The sequence below is a fragment of the Sander lucioperca genome, chromosome 14 (assembly GCF_008315115.2).
Source record: "Sander lucioperca isolate FBNREF2018 chromosome 14, SLUC_FBN_1.2, whole genome shotgun sequence".
In the NCBI taxonomy this organism is placed as follows: domain Eukaryota; kingdom Metazoa; phylum Chordata; class Actinopteri; order Perciformes; family Percidae; genus Sander; species Sander lucioperca.
The window spans coordinates 4,541,971-4,560,025 of NC_050186.1; the positions used below are offsets into that span (position 1 = coordinate 4,541,971).

The window sequence follows — 18,055 nt, forward strand, 5'->3', positions numbered from 1 at the left end:
CCGTCACGGAACGGAAATTTCAAAAGGAGAAAATACTGGCATTAGCATTGTTGTCAGAAAAGATAGTATTTCAACTTAGCATGTTTCCTTAATATCTGATGATGCATTTGGGTCATTTTTGGATTTATTACAGTAAATATATTACATATTGGACCTTTAAGATGAGAGTCTGTACAGTAAATATGATGCTACAGCCAAACTATGGCTAGCTTAGTTTAGCATAAAGCTGGACGCTGGGGGAAACAGCTAGCCTAACTCTATCCAAAGCTTAAAAAAATTCACTTACCAGCTCACTAATAAACACGTTATTTCTTGTTAGTTTCTCTGTACGAAAACAGCTATTTCTACCCTTGGACAGAGCCAGGCTAGCTGTTTCCCCCTACTTCCAGTCTTTATGCTAAGCTCAGCTAACAAGCTGCTGGCTGAAGCGTTATATTTAGTAGACAGATATGAGAGAGGTATTCATTTTCAATCTAACACTTGGCAAGAAAGTGAATAAGTGTATTTTACCAAAATGTCAAACTATTCCTTCAACACACCATATGCTGTAAACAACATTGCTTTCAGCTATAACCAAGCTGAGGCTGTCCCTCATGGATACTGCCTGGACTCCTGGTAACACCGAGCTGACATATCTTGGCAGCCAATAAATTACCTCACGGGAAAGAACATCAGGTCAAAACAGTCATACCAGTTGTACAGAAACAGAAGCACCCACTCTATTTCAGATGAGAAAACTCCCACAGGTGAGAGTGTTATGATCAAATACAAAATGTTATCAAAATGGGTCAAGAGAGAGGTGTGTGCATCACCTTTAACACATACTCCAACAAAAAGCTGTGGATGTGTGGATAAGCAGATGTTTGCTGATATTATTCAGGTACAGTAAGAACACCCACATGTACCCACACACATGAGTTATGGCTGTCACAACACAGAGGATCGTGCTGACGTGATCATGTTGATGATGCCAAACACCATGGGAGTGAGATCGAGTGCAGTACAGTATGTGTCATGAAGGAGTGAACGGTGGGGGATATAAAAAAATCTCCAGGGGAAAGTATTGCTTAAATTTGCCAGTTTAATGCTGTACTTTTGAAAGGGTGAAGACTCAATACATATTTTGTCATTTCAAGCTAAAACACAAAACATTTGTTGTTTCCAGCTTCTCCAAGCTTAGGATTTTCTGATTTCTCTATATCACTAAAAATAAATATATTTAGTCTAAGATTGTTGGTCAGAGAAAAAAATATATATTATGTCACCTTAGGCTTTAGTAAATCATGGTGGGCATTTTTCACAATTTGTTTAAAGTTATTTGTGTTAAATTATTTTTGGAACATTGTTTTTACAAAGTATTATATAAATAAACTGAATTTGTATTACTCAATACAATTTTAAAATGTACACTATTGCTGTTTGATGTCATCCAGAATCCATGTGATACCTGGCATGAATCCACAGATCAAATACTGGCTCTCTGATCCCTGAATGCTTGAGTAATTACAACCTGACGCTGGACGTGAAGGCATAGTTACTGTATGTGCAGGTTGACATTCCAGAGAGGCCAGTAAAGGTGCAGCAGAAACCCAGGGCAAAAGGAGGAAGCCCTTTCTCACAGTTGCTCACACGCCCACACACACAAACGAGATGTTTTCCACATCCCAGGGCTATTTGTAAGTCTATTCCGACTCCTGGAAAGGGGAGGTGAATGTTGGCAGGAAGTGTGAAACGTAGATGGTGACTATGGATGATGCAGCCCTGCCAAACAGTAACTGAAGGTGGTGACAAAAGAAAAGAGACGTGCCGTTTTTGTTCGGATGATAATGTTTATGAATAACAAATATCTTCTTTAGAAAAAAACTGTAAAAATCTACAGTGCACATGTACAAAGCTTTGACCAAAAGCCAGTGTTGGAAGAAGTACAAATACAACAATGTAAAAATACTCCATTGTTGAGTTTAAAAGTACTGAAGTATAGACAGCTAAATGTACTTAAAGTATCAACATTATTAGTAGTGGTATTGCAGTTAAATGTACCATGTGACTGATTTATGATATATTACATTATTAGACTAACAAATCAAACATCCTACTTTAGTTGATTATATGTATTTAATTGAGAGGTGGTAAATTATTTAGAATGTTATGTAAAATCTTACTCTGTAAAGTAACCAGTAACTAATGCTGTGAGATAAAGGTTGTATGAAAGCATACAATGGTAATAAAAATTAATAAATGAAATAAAGTACCTCAAATTTGTTAATAAGTACAGTGCTTGAGTAAATTGACTTTGTTATATTTCACCACAGCTACGAGCTAACAAGTGTGACATGACAGTCAGTCATGTTTCAAAAGCAACCAATAAAAATCCCCAGATGCGTAACAAAACTGAAAGTGGCAGCAGAAAGGAGAGATCCTCATAGCGCCACACACACACACACAAAATTCCAGAGTCATTTACCAGAGTCCCAATTCAATAATAACTTTTTCCTATACGTTACACTGCTGCACAGTGCACATATAATAAAATTGTTTTATCAATTTGATATCAATACTGGTTAACAACTTAAGACATTTGACACAACACAAAAAATAATAACTTCTCCATAATCTTGACTGCAAACCACTCGACTTCGGTTCAACTGAAGTTGCAGTGATTGTGGTTTCAGTGTTTTACGTCACAGTGCAGTCTCACTAAAACTACTGGCCCTGGAAGTGGAAAATGAAAACTTAAGTTCCCCTTACAGTTGTCTTGGGGGCAATCCCAGACCAAGGAGGGTATTGTCAGTGAATGGTCCCATTAGAATGAGAAAAAACTAGAGTTGTGTGGCCTGGCATCACCGCTGCATGACTCCGCCTAGTAGAGCTTTGGGATAAACTTTAAAGATCCCAGGGCATGATTCCCAGCACAGACAGAGGGTTTAAGAGAGACTGTGTGAGGATGGTTGAAGTCAGAAACAGCTAAGGAATGTGAGGGAGAGAAAATGTGGCAATCACCCCCAGCTCTGTGTCTATGACCTTGCTTTGTCTCAGTGCCCACACATATCCGATCCCAAGCTCACCAGACAAATGCAGTTGACCCCATCTTTCTTTTGGCCCTAACTGAATGAACGGAAACAGCAATTCTGGCTCGGGAGCTATATAATGAGGAAACCATTTTGGTAACACAACTAGGCCCATCTTGGCTGAAACACTATGAGAGGCGAACCGCAGCTCGGCTACAGAAGCCAAGAGTGGAAGGAAAGAGGAAGACACTGTAGCTCAAACTCTATGAAAGATGGAAGACATTTTGGCTCAGAGAGCAGGGAAGGAAGAGAGGAGGGTGACCGAGAGTGAACTCTGCCACCCCACTGAATAACAAATCACATTGGAAAACACAACCTTGAAATTGGTATACACAGCTGCTAAATTAATTCTACATATTTTCTTGACTTATGCTAATGCCAGACACATCATATTAAAAAAACCTTACCTTATAAGGTTACCTTATAAAGAAATTAGGAAATTGTTTTTGTAATAAGGCTTTAATTAAGTTGAGCTTAAACGCTGTTGAAGAGGTTTTAAAGCCACAGATAAACAGCCCCTGCCTCAGAAACAAACAACCTACTTCACTTTTCTGTGGACATTATTGGCTCGATGTGTAAATGTTGTACGTACATTTAACCACCAGGGGCCTGTTTCACAAAAGCAGAATATATAAATCCAGGATAACTGATAAAGCGAGACTTGACCTAGTCTAATCTGAGCATCCTGGCTTGGTGCGTTTCACGAAGGCCAAGCCAGGCTGAGGAGGAGCGACTAGGTTGAGCCAGGCTGAAGTAATTCAGATAGATGCGCGTCCACGGCTTTCCTCAAAAAACCGCGAGGTCGATCACAGATTTACTGATGCCAAAATGGAGAATACGCATTGTACATACTTTATACAGAGTGAGCAGCAGCTTCTTGTGGAAGTATGATGACGTGAAACACATTATTTGTATAAAAAGAAAAAAAACACGGCCGCTGTAATGAAACAGAGAAAGCGTAGCAGACGATCACGGACCGACTGAATGACTGAAATGTAAGCAGCCTAAACATATACATTAACTGACCACTGCTCTGAATTGAAACCGTCATAATCATACCATTCAAGGATTAGGCTACTAATCATTTGCACAAATTAACAGTTGTACTCTTTGCCTTAAAAGTAAGCAGAAGATAATGTTACTCAGGAAATTTACCACGAAGATCAATTTTCTACAATGCTCGAATATGATGCATAAATATCTTTCGCTCTGTTCCTCCCTCTCTCTCATGGGCTACAATATAAATTTCCATATTAACTTCCACTGCTCGCTTTTAATGCAAAGTGTACAACTGTTCGTTTTTGCAGATGACAGGGACTCAGTGAATGGTTTCAGTTAAGAGCAGTAGTTCATACATGTATATTTTTAGACTATCATTCAGTCGGTCCGCTATTATCTGCCACGCTTTTTCTCACGTTTTTTTTATTTTTTTTATAGAGGACGAGTTTCCTTCTCTACATATTATATTCCTTGCTCCCTTGTGGACATAGAAAATAAAGACACTGAAGAAATTGGACTCTAAAATCTAGAAACTATAAAGATAATTAAGTGATAAATTCCATGCACACTGTAAACATGAATGGAACAGAGTATATTCATCAGTTATTTCCCCCACAGCTAAATATAAGGTCAAAAACCATTGAGGTGTCCTCTCCCTGTTGTAACATGAATGTACAGTAGCCTACATCACTAGATAGTTACTGGTCCAGTGAACTAAGACTATAATTTGGGAGGACTGTACAATTAGGATATGTTCTTTAAATTGTAAAATCCTCCCAAATTATAGTCCCAGTTTACTGGACAACACAATTTGTGTGCTAAGAATGCCAAATACAATGCACATGGAAGTGGAACAAACATGATCGTTATTGTTAAAGAATTAAAAAAAATTGAATCAACTAAAATAATTCAAGGTGCATTGGTCAACTATAGAAACATTGTATGTATTGCCCTTAGTAACAGACTTCATTTAAAACACATTTGAAATTTTATCAGCCTTTTCTAATTATCTCAACAACTGCCATAATATATTCATCAAACTTCTAACAACAATATGAACAGCAGTCTTCATACAGCAATATAACAGTAACGATGACTGTCACATGAATAATTATTAAAAAAAATAATGATACTTAAAGGAACAGCAATATGCACCTGTTGTATTTTAATCCAGGCTGATAACAATAGGGTAAAACCACTGCTGGGTGATCAGAAAAGGCTCCAGGATTAAATAAATCCTGACTGTTAGCCTGGTCAGGAGCAGGCTAGCTGCACAGAATAAATCTCCATGGTGATTTATGTGCCTCCACTTTCGTGAAACCGAGTCAAGGCTTAAATCATCCAGGATAACTGATAAATCCCAGCTTAATCCCTTATCTTGGTTTTGTGAAACAGGCCCCAGGTGTCAGTGTAAGATATTGATGCACTTTTCATGTCAGTTACAGCTTACTTCAGCATCTAACCAGCAGGTGTCACCAAATGTTTATTTATAATCAACCAGTCTCATTTATAACATAAATGTTAATCTATACAGACTGATCCACATGTATTAATTGTTCTTCAACAGAAAAAACTGACCCTACATGAATTTTCTTCTTTCTTGCAATGATCTTTCATATTCTGGTGATTTTACTATAGACCTGACTACAGCATCATTGCTCTGGTTGGTACACCTGTTATTTTTCCATTCTACCAACAGGGGTCGCTCTCTAACAACTAATAGATTGTTAGGTTGTAATCTTGGTGAGAGACTTTCTGTCTGCTGTTCACTGTGTCACATAAGTGTAGAAGAACTGTTTGACAAAGTACAAAATGTTGCTTGTGTAGTACAAAAATGTGTATATTAAGATAATCTTACATATCAGAGTGAGAAAATCTAGGTAAGAGTATTTAGTTTTACAAAAAAAGAAAAAAACTGACTTACAGAGCGCAGATGGGGTAGAAACTTCTCTATGTCGTTCATGTCTATACCGTCATCTTCCTCAAACATGTTTTTGTTCATCCTGAAAGAAAGGATGTAACCATCATCAGGGATGATAGGGGGACATAAATGTGCTTAATTAGTGACAGAGGACAATCCAAATAACATTACTGAGACAATATTGAATAATCAAAACAATACTGAGACAGAGCAGGACAGCACCAGCAGGACCCCAACTTACCCCTCTCTGTCAATGTGTGGCAGGTGCTTTGGCGTTCCTCTTAAATGTTTCCTGTGGAAATGGCTGAAGTCCAGCTTCTCTGGCTGCACGTCCCAACCTGCACCTCTACAGCCAGGAAAGAGAAAGATTGAAGGTTAGAGACAGCCAGCATCCATGCACATGCACAAGGAAAGAGCGGAGACATGTACAAGAGTGCAAGCTGCTTCTACATTTTACACAGGAAAGAAGTAAGTCTTAAAGCCCCTGAAAACCTGGTTTCAAATCTGAATCATTTTTTCTATAACATAAACTAATCAAATGTAAGGGGAGGGAAAAAGACAATGTTAGAAGTTTAACAGTCAGCTAATCTGCATCATCCGGACTGTGCGGGCACACACAAAACACAAATACAGAAATGTCTCGTGCTCAATAACCCAAACTGATGTAACTTTGGCAGAAAAGTACGTGTTGATGTAGGATCCCATCATTCATAGTAAGAAGCTGAATGCGGAAATAGGTTTTAAGGGCTTTAAATTTTCATAATCATCAATTCAACACTGCCACTTTTTTGCATTAACCTGGCTTTATCTGAACAGGTAATGAAGTGTCTGAGCAGCACAAGATAGCTATCTAACATGGAATTTGTTCTTGCTACCGATTTGCTTTCAATTAGACACACTAAGTACCCCTTTTTCTTCATTCCCAGAATCTCCAAAGAAATTGGGCAACTTGCCTTTAAATTTAAAGTGCCATCTGATTGGAACACCTTGCCCAGCTCACTTAGGTCTATTACTTAAAGGGAAACTATGCAGTTTTTTTAGCTTAATTTACCTTAACTGAACAGCTTCAGAGTCATTGGAATGGTTATATGACTTTTTTTGGGCTGAATGGTGGTCGTCTCGCTTCCCCCTAGCGCCTGTGAGCGGAAAAACCACCCTTGCAACTTTCAGCCGGCAAGCCACCGGCCTCAGCATCAGGAAGTATCGCGTGATATCAGGTCTCGCGATGTAACGAATTGCTTCACGGCACTGCACACATATAGGAACCGGCTAGCTATAAGAACAAGGTAGCAATGGAGTTTTTCACACTATCGCCATGGCTGAGCTGGCAAAAAAGAAGCAGAAAGCTAGGAAAGCATTGTCGGAGGAACAGAGAAAGAGGAAACGGCAGACTGACCTAGCGAGGAGTAAGGACCTGTGTTTTCAGAATGGCGAGAACTGAGACAAACAGAAGCTTGCAAATCCGATGCTGACCTGGCGTTCTTGCTGTTGCACGTGTAAGTATCTTACTTTGTATTTCTTGTTATTGTGACCTCAGGATGTTTGCTATTGTCTGTAAAAGTTTTTATTATGAACGCTGTCTGTTATGGGCTAACTAGCTAGCTTACTAGCTGTCTACCTCAGTGGACACGGCTCCGTACGTTCGCCGGCTTCTATAAAAACAAATGCACATGACCAGAGGGAGAAGATGGGAGGGGGGGAGAGTCGCCAACGAGTTTTTACAACAGTGTTGCCAAATATCTATTCCGAAGCTGTAGGGGGAGCTCTATAGAGAAACCTGCGAGCAAAAAGCGAGAAAACAGCGAAGGAATTGCCAAAACTGCATAGCGCCCTTTTAATTTGTTTTTTTAAAGGCATCGATCTGTAATTATCTACAATCAACCTGCACTTGATTCTAATTCGACATGACACATGATTCTTGTTGATTCTTTTCTTCTTAGTTTCCCTTTTTTTCTCCTCAATGTGTTGGCAGCTGTTCGTGCATATACTGTAGATAGCAGCGCAATTGAGATGTATGCAAACATATTGTGTATTTACTTCTATATATTTTATTTTTTAATTTTTAGTATTGTTTATGGGGGGAGTCAGTTGGCGTTGAGAGTAGTTAGGCTTGGAAGTACTCTGTGTATGTGTGAATGTATTTTGTGTTTTATATTTTTTGTATATTTGTCTTAAGGACCCCTTCGAAAATGAGGTGATTCATCTCAAGGGGTTTATCTTTCTAATAAATACTCTGAATTACATTAAACACATGCCAGGTCAGGCTTTTTCTGTTAATAGCTGGTCAGAACTAGGTTATTCTCCAGTTTCATATATTTGTACAAAATGCGGTGTTGGATCTAATCTGCTTTAGTTTAGATACTCATTTCAGATTGTGTTTAAAGATGGTTTTATATGCCCAGAAATAGACTTGCAGGAACAGAAGTTGAGTATAACTATAGTATAGTGTATAGTGTGTATAGAGTTATTGGGGTGCAGCTACATTTAATAGAAGGCTCCATCAATCACTGACCACATGGTGCTACAATAGACTTTTGTCACCACTAGGTGAGGCTGTCTGACAAGACACTCACTTTATTCACTAGATTAAAAAAAGAAATGCATAAAAGGCATTTAAACCTTTCTCCAAATTCAAAGCTTTGAAATATGTATCTGTGCTACTGTTTATTATATTTTATCAGATAACATAAGTTCCATTTGGCTGACACCTACGTCCAAAGAGACTTATTATTTTACCCATTCTGTGCATGCACATCTGGAGCAGTTTGGGATCCAGTGTCTTGCTCAAGGACTCATGGCTGAGCCAAGCAACGGAGTTAAAACTGAAGCTTCAAACAACATTCTCTGTTTTAGGACTCTAAGCAAAAGCAAAACTTTTCATTGTAAGGTTGTTGCTTTCACACAGCTTTAAGAAAAGCAGAAATGACTCCTAACGAAGGTGGTCAGTTTTTATCCAATATTCAATCTATACTACACTACACCTCTGTCTGCATGGAGGGAGAAATGCTTACATCATCCACTGCTCCTTCACTGTGTGCTCAGATGTGCCAACGTGCCCGGAACTCAGGTAGCTGAGGCTGCCGAGCAGCTGTTACCATGGCAACCAGTTCTCCCTCCAGTTAAACTGATTTATGCCTCACTCATTTCCTTTTTTCTCCTCCTTTCTAAGTTAATATTAATATAATATTAATAATGTTTTCAGAGGAATCAGTCGAGCCTGCAGCCTCACAGAACACTGAAACAAAATACTTAGCACAAACTCAGTTCAGCAGTGTAGCTTAGTTAGTTTGGGATGCAGTGACAGAGCTGACTGAGCTTTTTGAATATGATGTCCCTTATTGCATTTCTTGTGTATATCTATTATTTTATACCCACAACAAATGTCAGAGGTGATCTGTGTCTTTAAGACAAAAGCTGGAAAATTACCGTTTTGGGCTTACCGGGAGAAAACCAATCAATATTTAGGAAACAGCAGACCTCAAATTAAGAAATAGAGCTGTAAGATAAGCAAAGTCTGGTTGAGAGGAAGTCAAAGACAATGAAAAGACTGTTGCAAAGCATGAGAGCAAAAAAGGCAAAAGCTAATAGTCTCAGTGTGTGTCTAAATCAGTTATATGAGCCTCCAGAAATGAAGGCTGGAATTCAGACCCAGTAGGCAGTACAACATATTAGATTTTTTTAAACAGGGACCTACCCGCGTGAGTCCATTGTGTTGGCAGCCCATATGTCTGTCCCCAGGATGTCAAAGGAGCCCATGTTCCCATTCTGTCCCGACAACACACAAGGAAAATATTTTCAGGATGACTGATGATACAAAACACGTTGTTGCCAAACCATCACATACCAAGCTCACTTAGCTTGTATTTAACATTTACAAACAGGTACATCATTTTTTTATTAAAAATAAATATGATTATTTAGAAGGCTCTAAATTCAATGCATGTAGTATTTTTTAGAAATAAATTAATACATGTATGGTATCTATGCACCTACAGTTGTCCTTCAGTGTATTTACTGTGTATCCCACAAACTTAGTACCGCACTTCCAGAAAGTTAGGAAACTTAAAAGAGAATGATCAAATTAGAGGCCGACATATCTTGACTTTAAGTCCCCAGTATGGGTCAGCCCCAAAAATGTTGGATCTTACACTTCCCATAGCGTCTGTTAGGGCTGGGCAATATATCGATATTATATCAATATCGTGATATGAGACTAGATATCGTCTTAGGTTTTGGATATCGTAATATCGTGATATGACATAAGGGTTGTCTTTTCCTGGTTTTAAAGACTGCATTACAGTAAGTGATGTACTTTTCTGAACTTACCAGACATTTGTAACTGTTCTATTATTTGCCTTTCCCCTACTTAGACATTATGTCCACATTACTGATGATTATTTATCTAAAATCTAAGTGTGAAGATATTTTGTTAAAGCACTAATTGTCAACCCTATAACATCACCGCAATATCGATATCAAGGTATTTGGTCAAAAATATCGTGATATCTGATTTTCTCCCTATCGCCCAGCCCTAGCGTCTGTCATTAGACCCTCCTTGCCTGCCCATGACGTTCAAACTCCACATACCCAGTTTGTAACACTGGTTAGGAACACTGGAATGTGGTGGCACTAAGACAGCAGACAAACACACAAACACACACACACTGTACCTTGGCAGGGCCTGTGAACTGGTTGTTTCTGCCTCTGCTGCCGGAGCGTGAGCCAGAGCCTGGTCTAGACCCTGAACTGGGCCGGGAACCTGTACTGCCGTTACTGCTATGGTCCCACTCGTCCTGCGGAGGTGAGAAAGGGAATGAAATTTGAAAAGGTATTCTGTTTTATTCAAAATATGTTTAATTTTCTGTCAAAGTTAATCACAGTGGGGAACACAGAAGAAACCACAGCTACAACAAAATAAGTCCACAACAGTTTTATCTTTGAGCAAAACTGAATTAAAGTCCATAGCAGCTGGGCAGAGGTATGTGTCCATATACAGAAATACCTTTAATGTGCATTTTCCTTAAACACAAATTGTCACGTGAGGCCAGTGTGCCATTTCACCTGCTTTTACACTTGTTTTGTGTAACAGCAACCTGTATTGTAATATATTGCTTAACAAAACATTCAACACAGAGAACAGTGCAGCACTGCGCTTGTTGAGCTGAGAGAGTAGCTTCTATTTCTGTCACCACATGTTTATTTCTGTTATTGCTGAATTGTTTCTGATTGTTGGTAGTGTTGGTTTTGAGTTTCGTTATATTCTGCGAGGGAGAATATACCACTCTAGTTTCATTGCCAAGTCTTGGACATTTTACTTCCAGAAGCTAAATGGGAAAAATCAATTCCCTATTTATGCTGCACTAAAAATGCAGTGACAGGAATTTGATGTATCAATATACTGACAATTAAATTCTAGTCCCTCTTTTTTACCTCTATCCCTCTGTTCTATTTGGAACTCTCACCCATGCTGCTTCACCACTCACTTCCTGGTGAATCATACCAATGAATCTCTGGGGAGCAATAATACTGTAAATCACTGCAGACTGTACAGTCAGAGCAGAGCAACACACACACACACACACACACACTTAATGTAGAATTATTAAATTACTGGCTCTAGCCTCACAGTATCTCATGTTAGTCATTAAGAGCATACTTTGTCTCTGGCAACCACAAGCAAGCAAAAGAGTTGTGGACCGCTTACGGCTCATGTTAGTCTCCTCTAATCATACACTTGAGCAGCTGACAGAGAGGGAAAGACTAACCTGAACATACAGAACTCAGAGCAGAGCAAACCTACGCTTTAATCAAAGTGATGCTCCAGTGACCATGAGGGTCTATATGAGCACAGAAGGAGACAACATCAACATAGAAGTGGCCATAGAATTAGAGCTGTAGTGGAGGGTCAACACACGTAAACGCTGTTTAGTCACCTCTAATATTCTAAAATAGTGTTAATGCATATTTTGCACACGTTTATGGGAGAAAACAAGGCCCAGTAGGCCCAGGAGTCAGGTTATGGAGGGAACTAATTCTGAGAAGGCAGAGAACCTGTTAAGCTCTAACTTTAAGTTTTTTTAAGCCAATATCAGACTGGGGTCCATCTTTCCATTCATTACGGCCCTTGTGATCGATGGTAGGATACAACTGACCCAAACATTTTATTCCACTACAGCCCTTGAGTAGAATCATGAATATGCTATACAAAACTAGACTGTGAATGATTATTCACTGCATTAATTAAAGGCAGGGTTGGTAAATATTTCCAATATACACTTTATTTTTATATATATTGTTGGAAATGGTCTTTACACCCAGACAGCAATAAATAATGGGCTCTGAAAAAGGAGTGAAAAAGATCGGTCATCTGTAGCTGCTGTTCTCCTGTAAAAAACGCCCACCTATCACCAATCGCTGCCTTGCGGTCTGCTTGGAAAGAACCAATGAAATGCCTCCTTGCCCCGCTGCGTGTACTCTACCCCTCCCGTGTACGAGCCTGAGCTCAATGTACTTCGTCGCTGCATTGCTAACAGCAGTCATGTTTGTTTTAAACATTCGGTATGATAATATTAGGTGTTTGCTTACCGGTGAATGACACATGAAGTAAAATTGCGGGTTAGACAGAGCCCCGAGAAAATGCTACTTCCAAATCTTGCTAGCTTTTCAACATTATCAACCCTGCCTTTAAGGTCACCTCCAAAGCTGTGAAATAAGCAGAACCCTTATACACACACACACACACACACACACACACACTTACTGGCTTGGTTGAGCCTCTCCCCCGTGAAGACGTCCAGCTGCCATCTTTCTTGTTGTTACAGTCATCTGTCCACTGGTGGAGAGAAATGGGAGTTTGTTTACATGTAAACAAAAAACATAAACAAACACAAATGTAAAGTAAAAGTAACAAACACAGTAAGTTTCTGGTGTTTTTCTTCCAGCTGCATTGTTTGGTGGATGTACCTCCACATTTGTCTCCATTTACATTAATCTCAACAGTAGAGGCAGCTGTTTTGATGCAGGCTGTACCCCACCAGCACGTTTTGGAAGAGGCAAGCCAGAGACACTACTACAAATAACCACTACTGCTAACCAGAGGTGTGGACTCGAGTCATGTGACTTGGACTCGAGTCAGACTCGAGTCATGAATTTGATGACTTCAGACTCGACTCGACAAAATGTACAAAGACTTGCAACTCGACTTGGACTTTAACATCAATGACTCGTGACTTCACTTGGACTTGCGCCTTTTGACTCGAGAAGACTTGCTACTTCCCATGAAAACTGGGGAAGAAAATGTTCACACGGCCGCACCGCTCTCAGTTTATCTGCATCTGTGAAAAAAATGTGCACCACCTGTATGCATGCAGAGAGCACGCGTGCTGCCTGCACGACATCCAATCACTGTAGTCCCACGTTGTTTTGATTCGACAGCATCTAAGCAGGGACATTGCAAGACAACCAATGAAGCACAAGCAACAACGCGCCAGTTGGCAAAATGATACCGAAGATAGTTTCGTTTGGCTATAAAAATTACGAGGTAGTCGACAAAAAAAGAGTTGCAATTTGCAAAACATGCGGGCCCTTATTTGATTAATGTCATTGTATAAAAAGAGATTTAAATAAATACAAATCTTACAGACATACATGATTTGTATAAATTTTATTTCTGTGGTAAGAGGACTTGAAATGACTCGAAACTAAAATGGTAGGACTTTGGACTCGACTTGAGACTTGTTGGCTTTGACTTGTGACTCGACTCGGGACTTGCCTCATCTTAGACTCGACTTGACTTGGGACTCGAGGGCAAAGACTTGAGACTTACTTGTGACTTGCATAACAATGACTTTGTCCCACCTCTGCTGCTAACAGATACGGGATGATTGAGAGAGTGTCATCCATTCATGTAATAAGGCTCTGACCTGTGGCACCTTGACACCGTTGTCCAAGTCCAAGTCTCCATCTGCCTTTTCTCCCAGAAGCCCCTGCACCTGGTACTCCAGCACATAGCTGTCGATGAAACGCTCCAGCTCTTCTATCTCTTGTGAGCGTGTGCTTCCAGCCTCAGACGATGCAGACGCCACTGAAGAATTCTCCATGACAACCAGCGCTGTGACGGTTGGAAGGGGAGGAGGGGAAGGGAAGGAGGAAAGTGACCTGTGGATAGAGGAAGAGAAACATACAGAGAGAGGAGTCAGCTAAAAACTCAACAAGGAGCTTCCATGTTGTGTGGCTAATAATCAATCAATCAATCAATCAATCAATCAATCTCATACATCCTGTGATTAGAAGGCTGGCTTGTGTGTACAATAAGACCAACATAAAAACAACGACATGAATATCAACATGCTGACTATAGTGCCAGTACAGCTGAAGTGAATAATACATTTCTTGTTTGACAACAATTTATTGGCAACTATTTTAATACTCGGTTAATCGTTTTAATCATTTTTAAAGCAAAAACACCAAATATTCTCCAGTTTCAGCTTCTGAAATGTGATGATTTTATACTTCTGTTTACCATATATGACAGTAAACTGAATGTCTTTGGGTTTTCAGACTGTTGGCTGAATAAAAAAACAATTTGAAAAGATATCCTTCGGGTGTAGGAAAATATGACAGGAATATTTCAAAATGAGAGTAACAGTTAGTTGCAGCACTAAGTAGTACCAGCAATAATGATATGCATTTCTCTCACCTCAACTTCCCAACACCCAAAGAAGGCACATGACCTCAAAGGCTGTCAACAAACATCTACATGTATGCACTCCTTGTTCCCACAGTGTCCAACAGCAAGACTGCCCTAGTGTGGACTCTACAGCAGGCCCAGGTTGTTGTTTCACTCCGATTACATCAAATCCACCTTTTGAAAAACCTCTGATTCATCACTGCTAATTTCTTTGTCCAAACTCTCTCTGGCATCAGCATTCATTCCCTTCTCCATGTCCATTTACCTCTTTGTTTGTTCCACCTCTTCCTTGCTGTCTGTCTTCTGTGTGTGGTGTGGTGTGGTGTGGTGTGGTGTGGTGTGGTGTGGTGTGTGTGTGTGTGTGTGTGTGTGTGTGTGTGTGTGTGTGTGTGTGTGTGTGTGTGTGTGTGTGTGTGTGTGTGTGTGTGTGTGTGTGTGTGTGTGTGTGAGACCCGTGGCCAACAGGGAAGCAGCTTTCTGCCTGGCTGTCTATTGCTACTAAGCTCCTTTACATCATGGCTTGATCACCAGCCATGCAAATAGGATTGCCCTGGGGCACGCAGAATGGTATCTGCTGAGCCCTGGGGACTCACTGGGGAACCCTGTGCATTTGCAGTGACCAGTCAGTCACACAAAGTTCAAACCTATTGTTTTGGTTCTGGGCTATCTAATTCCATGAGGAGTGCTTTATCCTAAATACTCTCTTTAGTCTATTTTACATCACATCTCAACTCACCTGCTGCTGCACTGTGTAGTAACTTATCAAACAACAACCACAACAACAAAGTAAAGACTGAGATCACACCAACTATTTCAACATACAAAATAATTCATCTTTTTCCACCTTTTTTGAATACCAATAACAGCTACTGAGTTAGTATTGACAAGTATTACCAAGAGGGAAATGCCCAATTAGAGGATTAGACCTCAGGTCCAACTATAGGACAGCACCCCTGTTGAGCAAGAGACTGGAACTGGAAACTGAACCTCTTGTTTAAGGGTGGTGAGCCTCTGTACTCGTCACTACCTGCTGCTTTTGTTTATGTACAATTAGGACTAATGCTTTAATCTCTGCATACTATGTAGCAGTGTCAACATGTCCTAATCTGACCTACTGTAGTATCAGTAGTATAATCCTCACGTCAGTAGTGTGATCCATCCGTACATTGATACCGAGGCTTTTATTAGCCTGGTGATTTTTTTACAAACATTAGTTGTGCTTTATGTGGTTGACGTTGAACTGTGATGGCATTTGGCTATGAGTCACTCATCAGTATCAGGAGATCAAATTGCGTCTTCTGCCGACTCTGCTAACCTGGGCTAGCTATCCAGCTGGCCGGTCAAGTTTTCAAATGTAAACACGAAGAAAAGGTGGAGAAGATGAGTTTAAGCTAGCGAGACCATCTCTGCGGCCATCTCATGACTACGAGTTCCTCATTAGGGAAGGGGACTCACCAGTCGCCTGTTAACTCTGCTGGCCTGGTCTGTCAAGGTTTTCAAATGTAAACATCAGAGTTAACACAGAAGAAAAAGTGAAGCTGGCTATCAGCTACGACCTATGGTTATGATCCCGACTACGTGGACTAGAAAGACCATCTCTACGTCCATTTCCATCTCTACATCAGAGGGGGCACCGAGGCAAGCATGGAGGAATTGAACACCGAATGCGACTTCTCTGCTGGGCATCCTGCTAGCCAGTGTGCAGACTTCGGACGTCGAGCTGGATGACTTCTGTGCCTTCGTCAGTTTCCAGCAGGATGTTGAGAATGAGTTGAGTCTTCATGGATGTTTCAGTTGAAATTTATTTGCAGCCAGAAGGCTAAAGAGGCATCAGTGCTCGGACCAGCTGCCTTGCAGACATTTCTTACCAGGAAATTACAACACCGTACAGCACATGTGATGCATAACCCTCATAGGCTACTGTATATGCGCTTGCACATGCTGTACATGTATAGGCACACACATACAAGTATAATCACTTACATTTGCACTACTTACTTATTCCTACTGTTGCCTCATATATCGATATAATCAGACTGATCTCACTAAGTGGCGTATGTATGACGCGCCAATTCGTATGCCATTTTGGCGTGTTATCCATTGACCTACATTACATGTGAATTATCGCCATAGCGAGTAGTACGACAGGACGGAGGTCCGCGGAGGGAGGTTGGTTGGGGTGGCGAATGGGTAAAACACAGGACTTTCACCCAGGATAGCTGGGAGCTAGTTTTGCGTTTATCAACCGTTTTTTTTTTTTTAATAAAGCCTTCCCCAATGTTCTTTTCCTAAACCCAACCGTTTGTTTTCCTAAGGGTGTGACGTTGGTCACCGTCGTGGTTTTGTCGTTATTTAGTGTTACTAAAGCCTTTCCCAATGTTCTTTCCCTAAACCCAACCTTTTTTTTTTTTTTTTTTTATTTACACGCGTGTGACGTTCCTACGATAGCATGGCCTTGGATTTTCATCTCAGTTCATAATTTCAACTGTTCTGTTGTGAATATAGCAGAGCTCCATTAATTACTACACAGTTTAAATGAATGGCATTCAGTAATTGTAGTCTGGGTGTCTGCAACACTAGGTTTGATGCATTTTGGTAGTGGTTGCAGCTCAGTCAGATGTCCTACTCTTGTCCTTGACATGCAGTATAGAATTACTGCCTGAGGGGAAGCGGCTGCCAATAGCTATTGACCCATCCGTTAATACAACTCATCGAGTTCTCCTTCTTTTTGTAGCTATGATTTATTTGTATTTCTGCATCTGTGTGATTACTTTCATAGTAGTTCATGTGCTTACTGTGTAGCAAGACCAACAAATCACAAGGCCTGTAACATTATAGTCACCCCTGAATAACATCAGTGTTAATATCCAAAGTAAACACTGGTTCTGTGTCTTTATCTTGGACATGCCTCAAATCTCTCTCTATCCTGCTGTGTTTTATTACACACCACTCCAAATCTGCTTTTAAAGAAGTGGTGGTTACATTTGCTTTGCTTCCACAGTGGGGTTATCTTTCAGCTTAACAACAATAATATAAATGTTCTTCAGGTGGAAGAGAAACAGGTTTTGCCTTTACATTATAACATTCCTAAGGTGGCACAAATCTGCTCATTTGAGAGTCAACAACACAAACTAACCTAATCCCTGTAGGGTGCAAGAGAGAGGCAGAGGTTGTGGTTGTGACTAAAGCAAAGATTTCATCTCACCCAGGCATAGAAAAATAGCATAAAGATAGCAGGCTGGTGGACTTGACTGATCTTTGACTGAACAGAGAAACTGGCTCTGCAAGGTCAGGAGCACAAATAGCATCGCATGGCATCTCACATACACAAGACTTTAAGACAAAGCAATGATATGGGCTCTCACATTACAAAAGGCA

General features: G+C 40.2%; 1 protein-coding gene across 7 annotated transcripts in view; it reads right to left on the bottom strand.

Moving 5' to 3' along the window:
• Nucleotides 1-18,055, bottom strand: part of ctif (CBP80/20-dependent translation initiation factor) — a 62,568-nt gene that overhangs the window by 33,773 nt on the left and 10,740 nt on the right. For 6 of the 7 annotated variants that reach the window (XM_031317423.2, XM_031317425.2, XM_031317421.2 and 3 more), the window contains 6 exons: nucleotides 13,911-14,145; nucleotides 12,749-12,820; nucleotides 10,659-10,781; nucleotides 9,683-9,753; nucleotides 6,230-6,334; nucleotides 5,992-6,070 (listed from right to left, as the gene is read on the bottom strand). In XM_031317423.2, the coding sequence (XP_031173283.1) occupies nucleotides 5,992-6,070; nucleotides 6,230-6,334; nucleotides 9,683-9,753; nucleotides 10,659-10,781; nucleotides 12,749-12,820; nucleotides 13,911-14,087 (627 nt within the window). In that variant the 5' untranslated portion in view covers nucleotides 14,088-14,145. Of the gene's footprint in view, nucleotides 1-5,991; nucleotides 6,071-6,229; nucleotides 6,335-9,682; nucleotides 9,754-10,658; nucleotides 10,782-12,748; nucleotides 12,821-13,910; nucleotides 14,146-14,942; nucleotides 14,962-18,055 lie in introns of those variants that run through there. The other variant, XM_035991148.1, reaches the window with a different exon arrangement.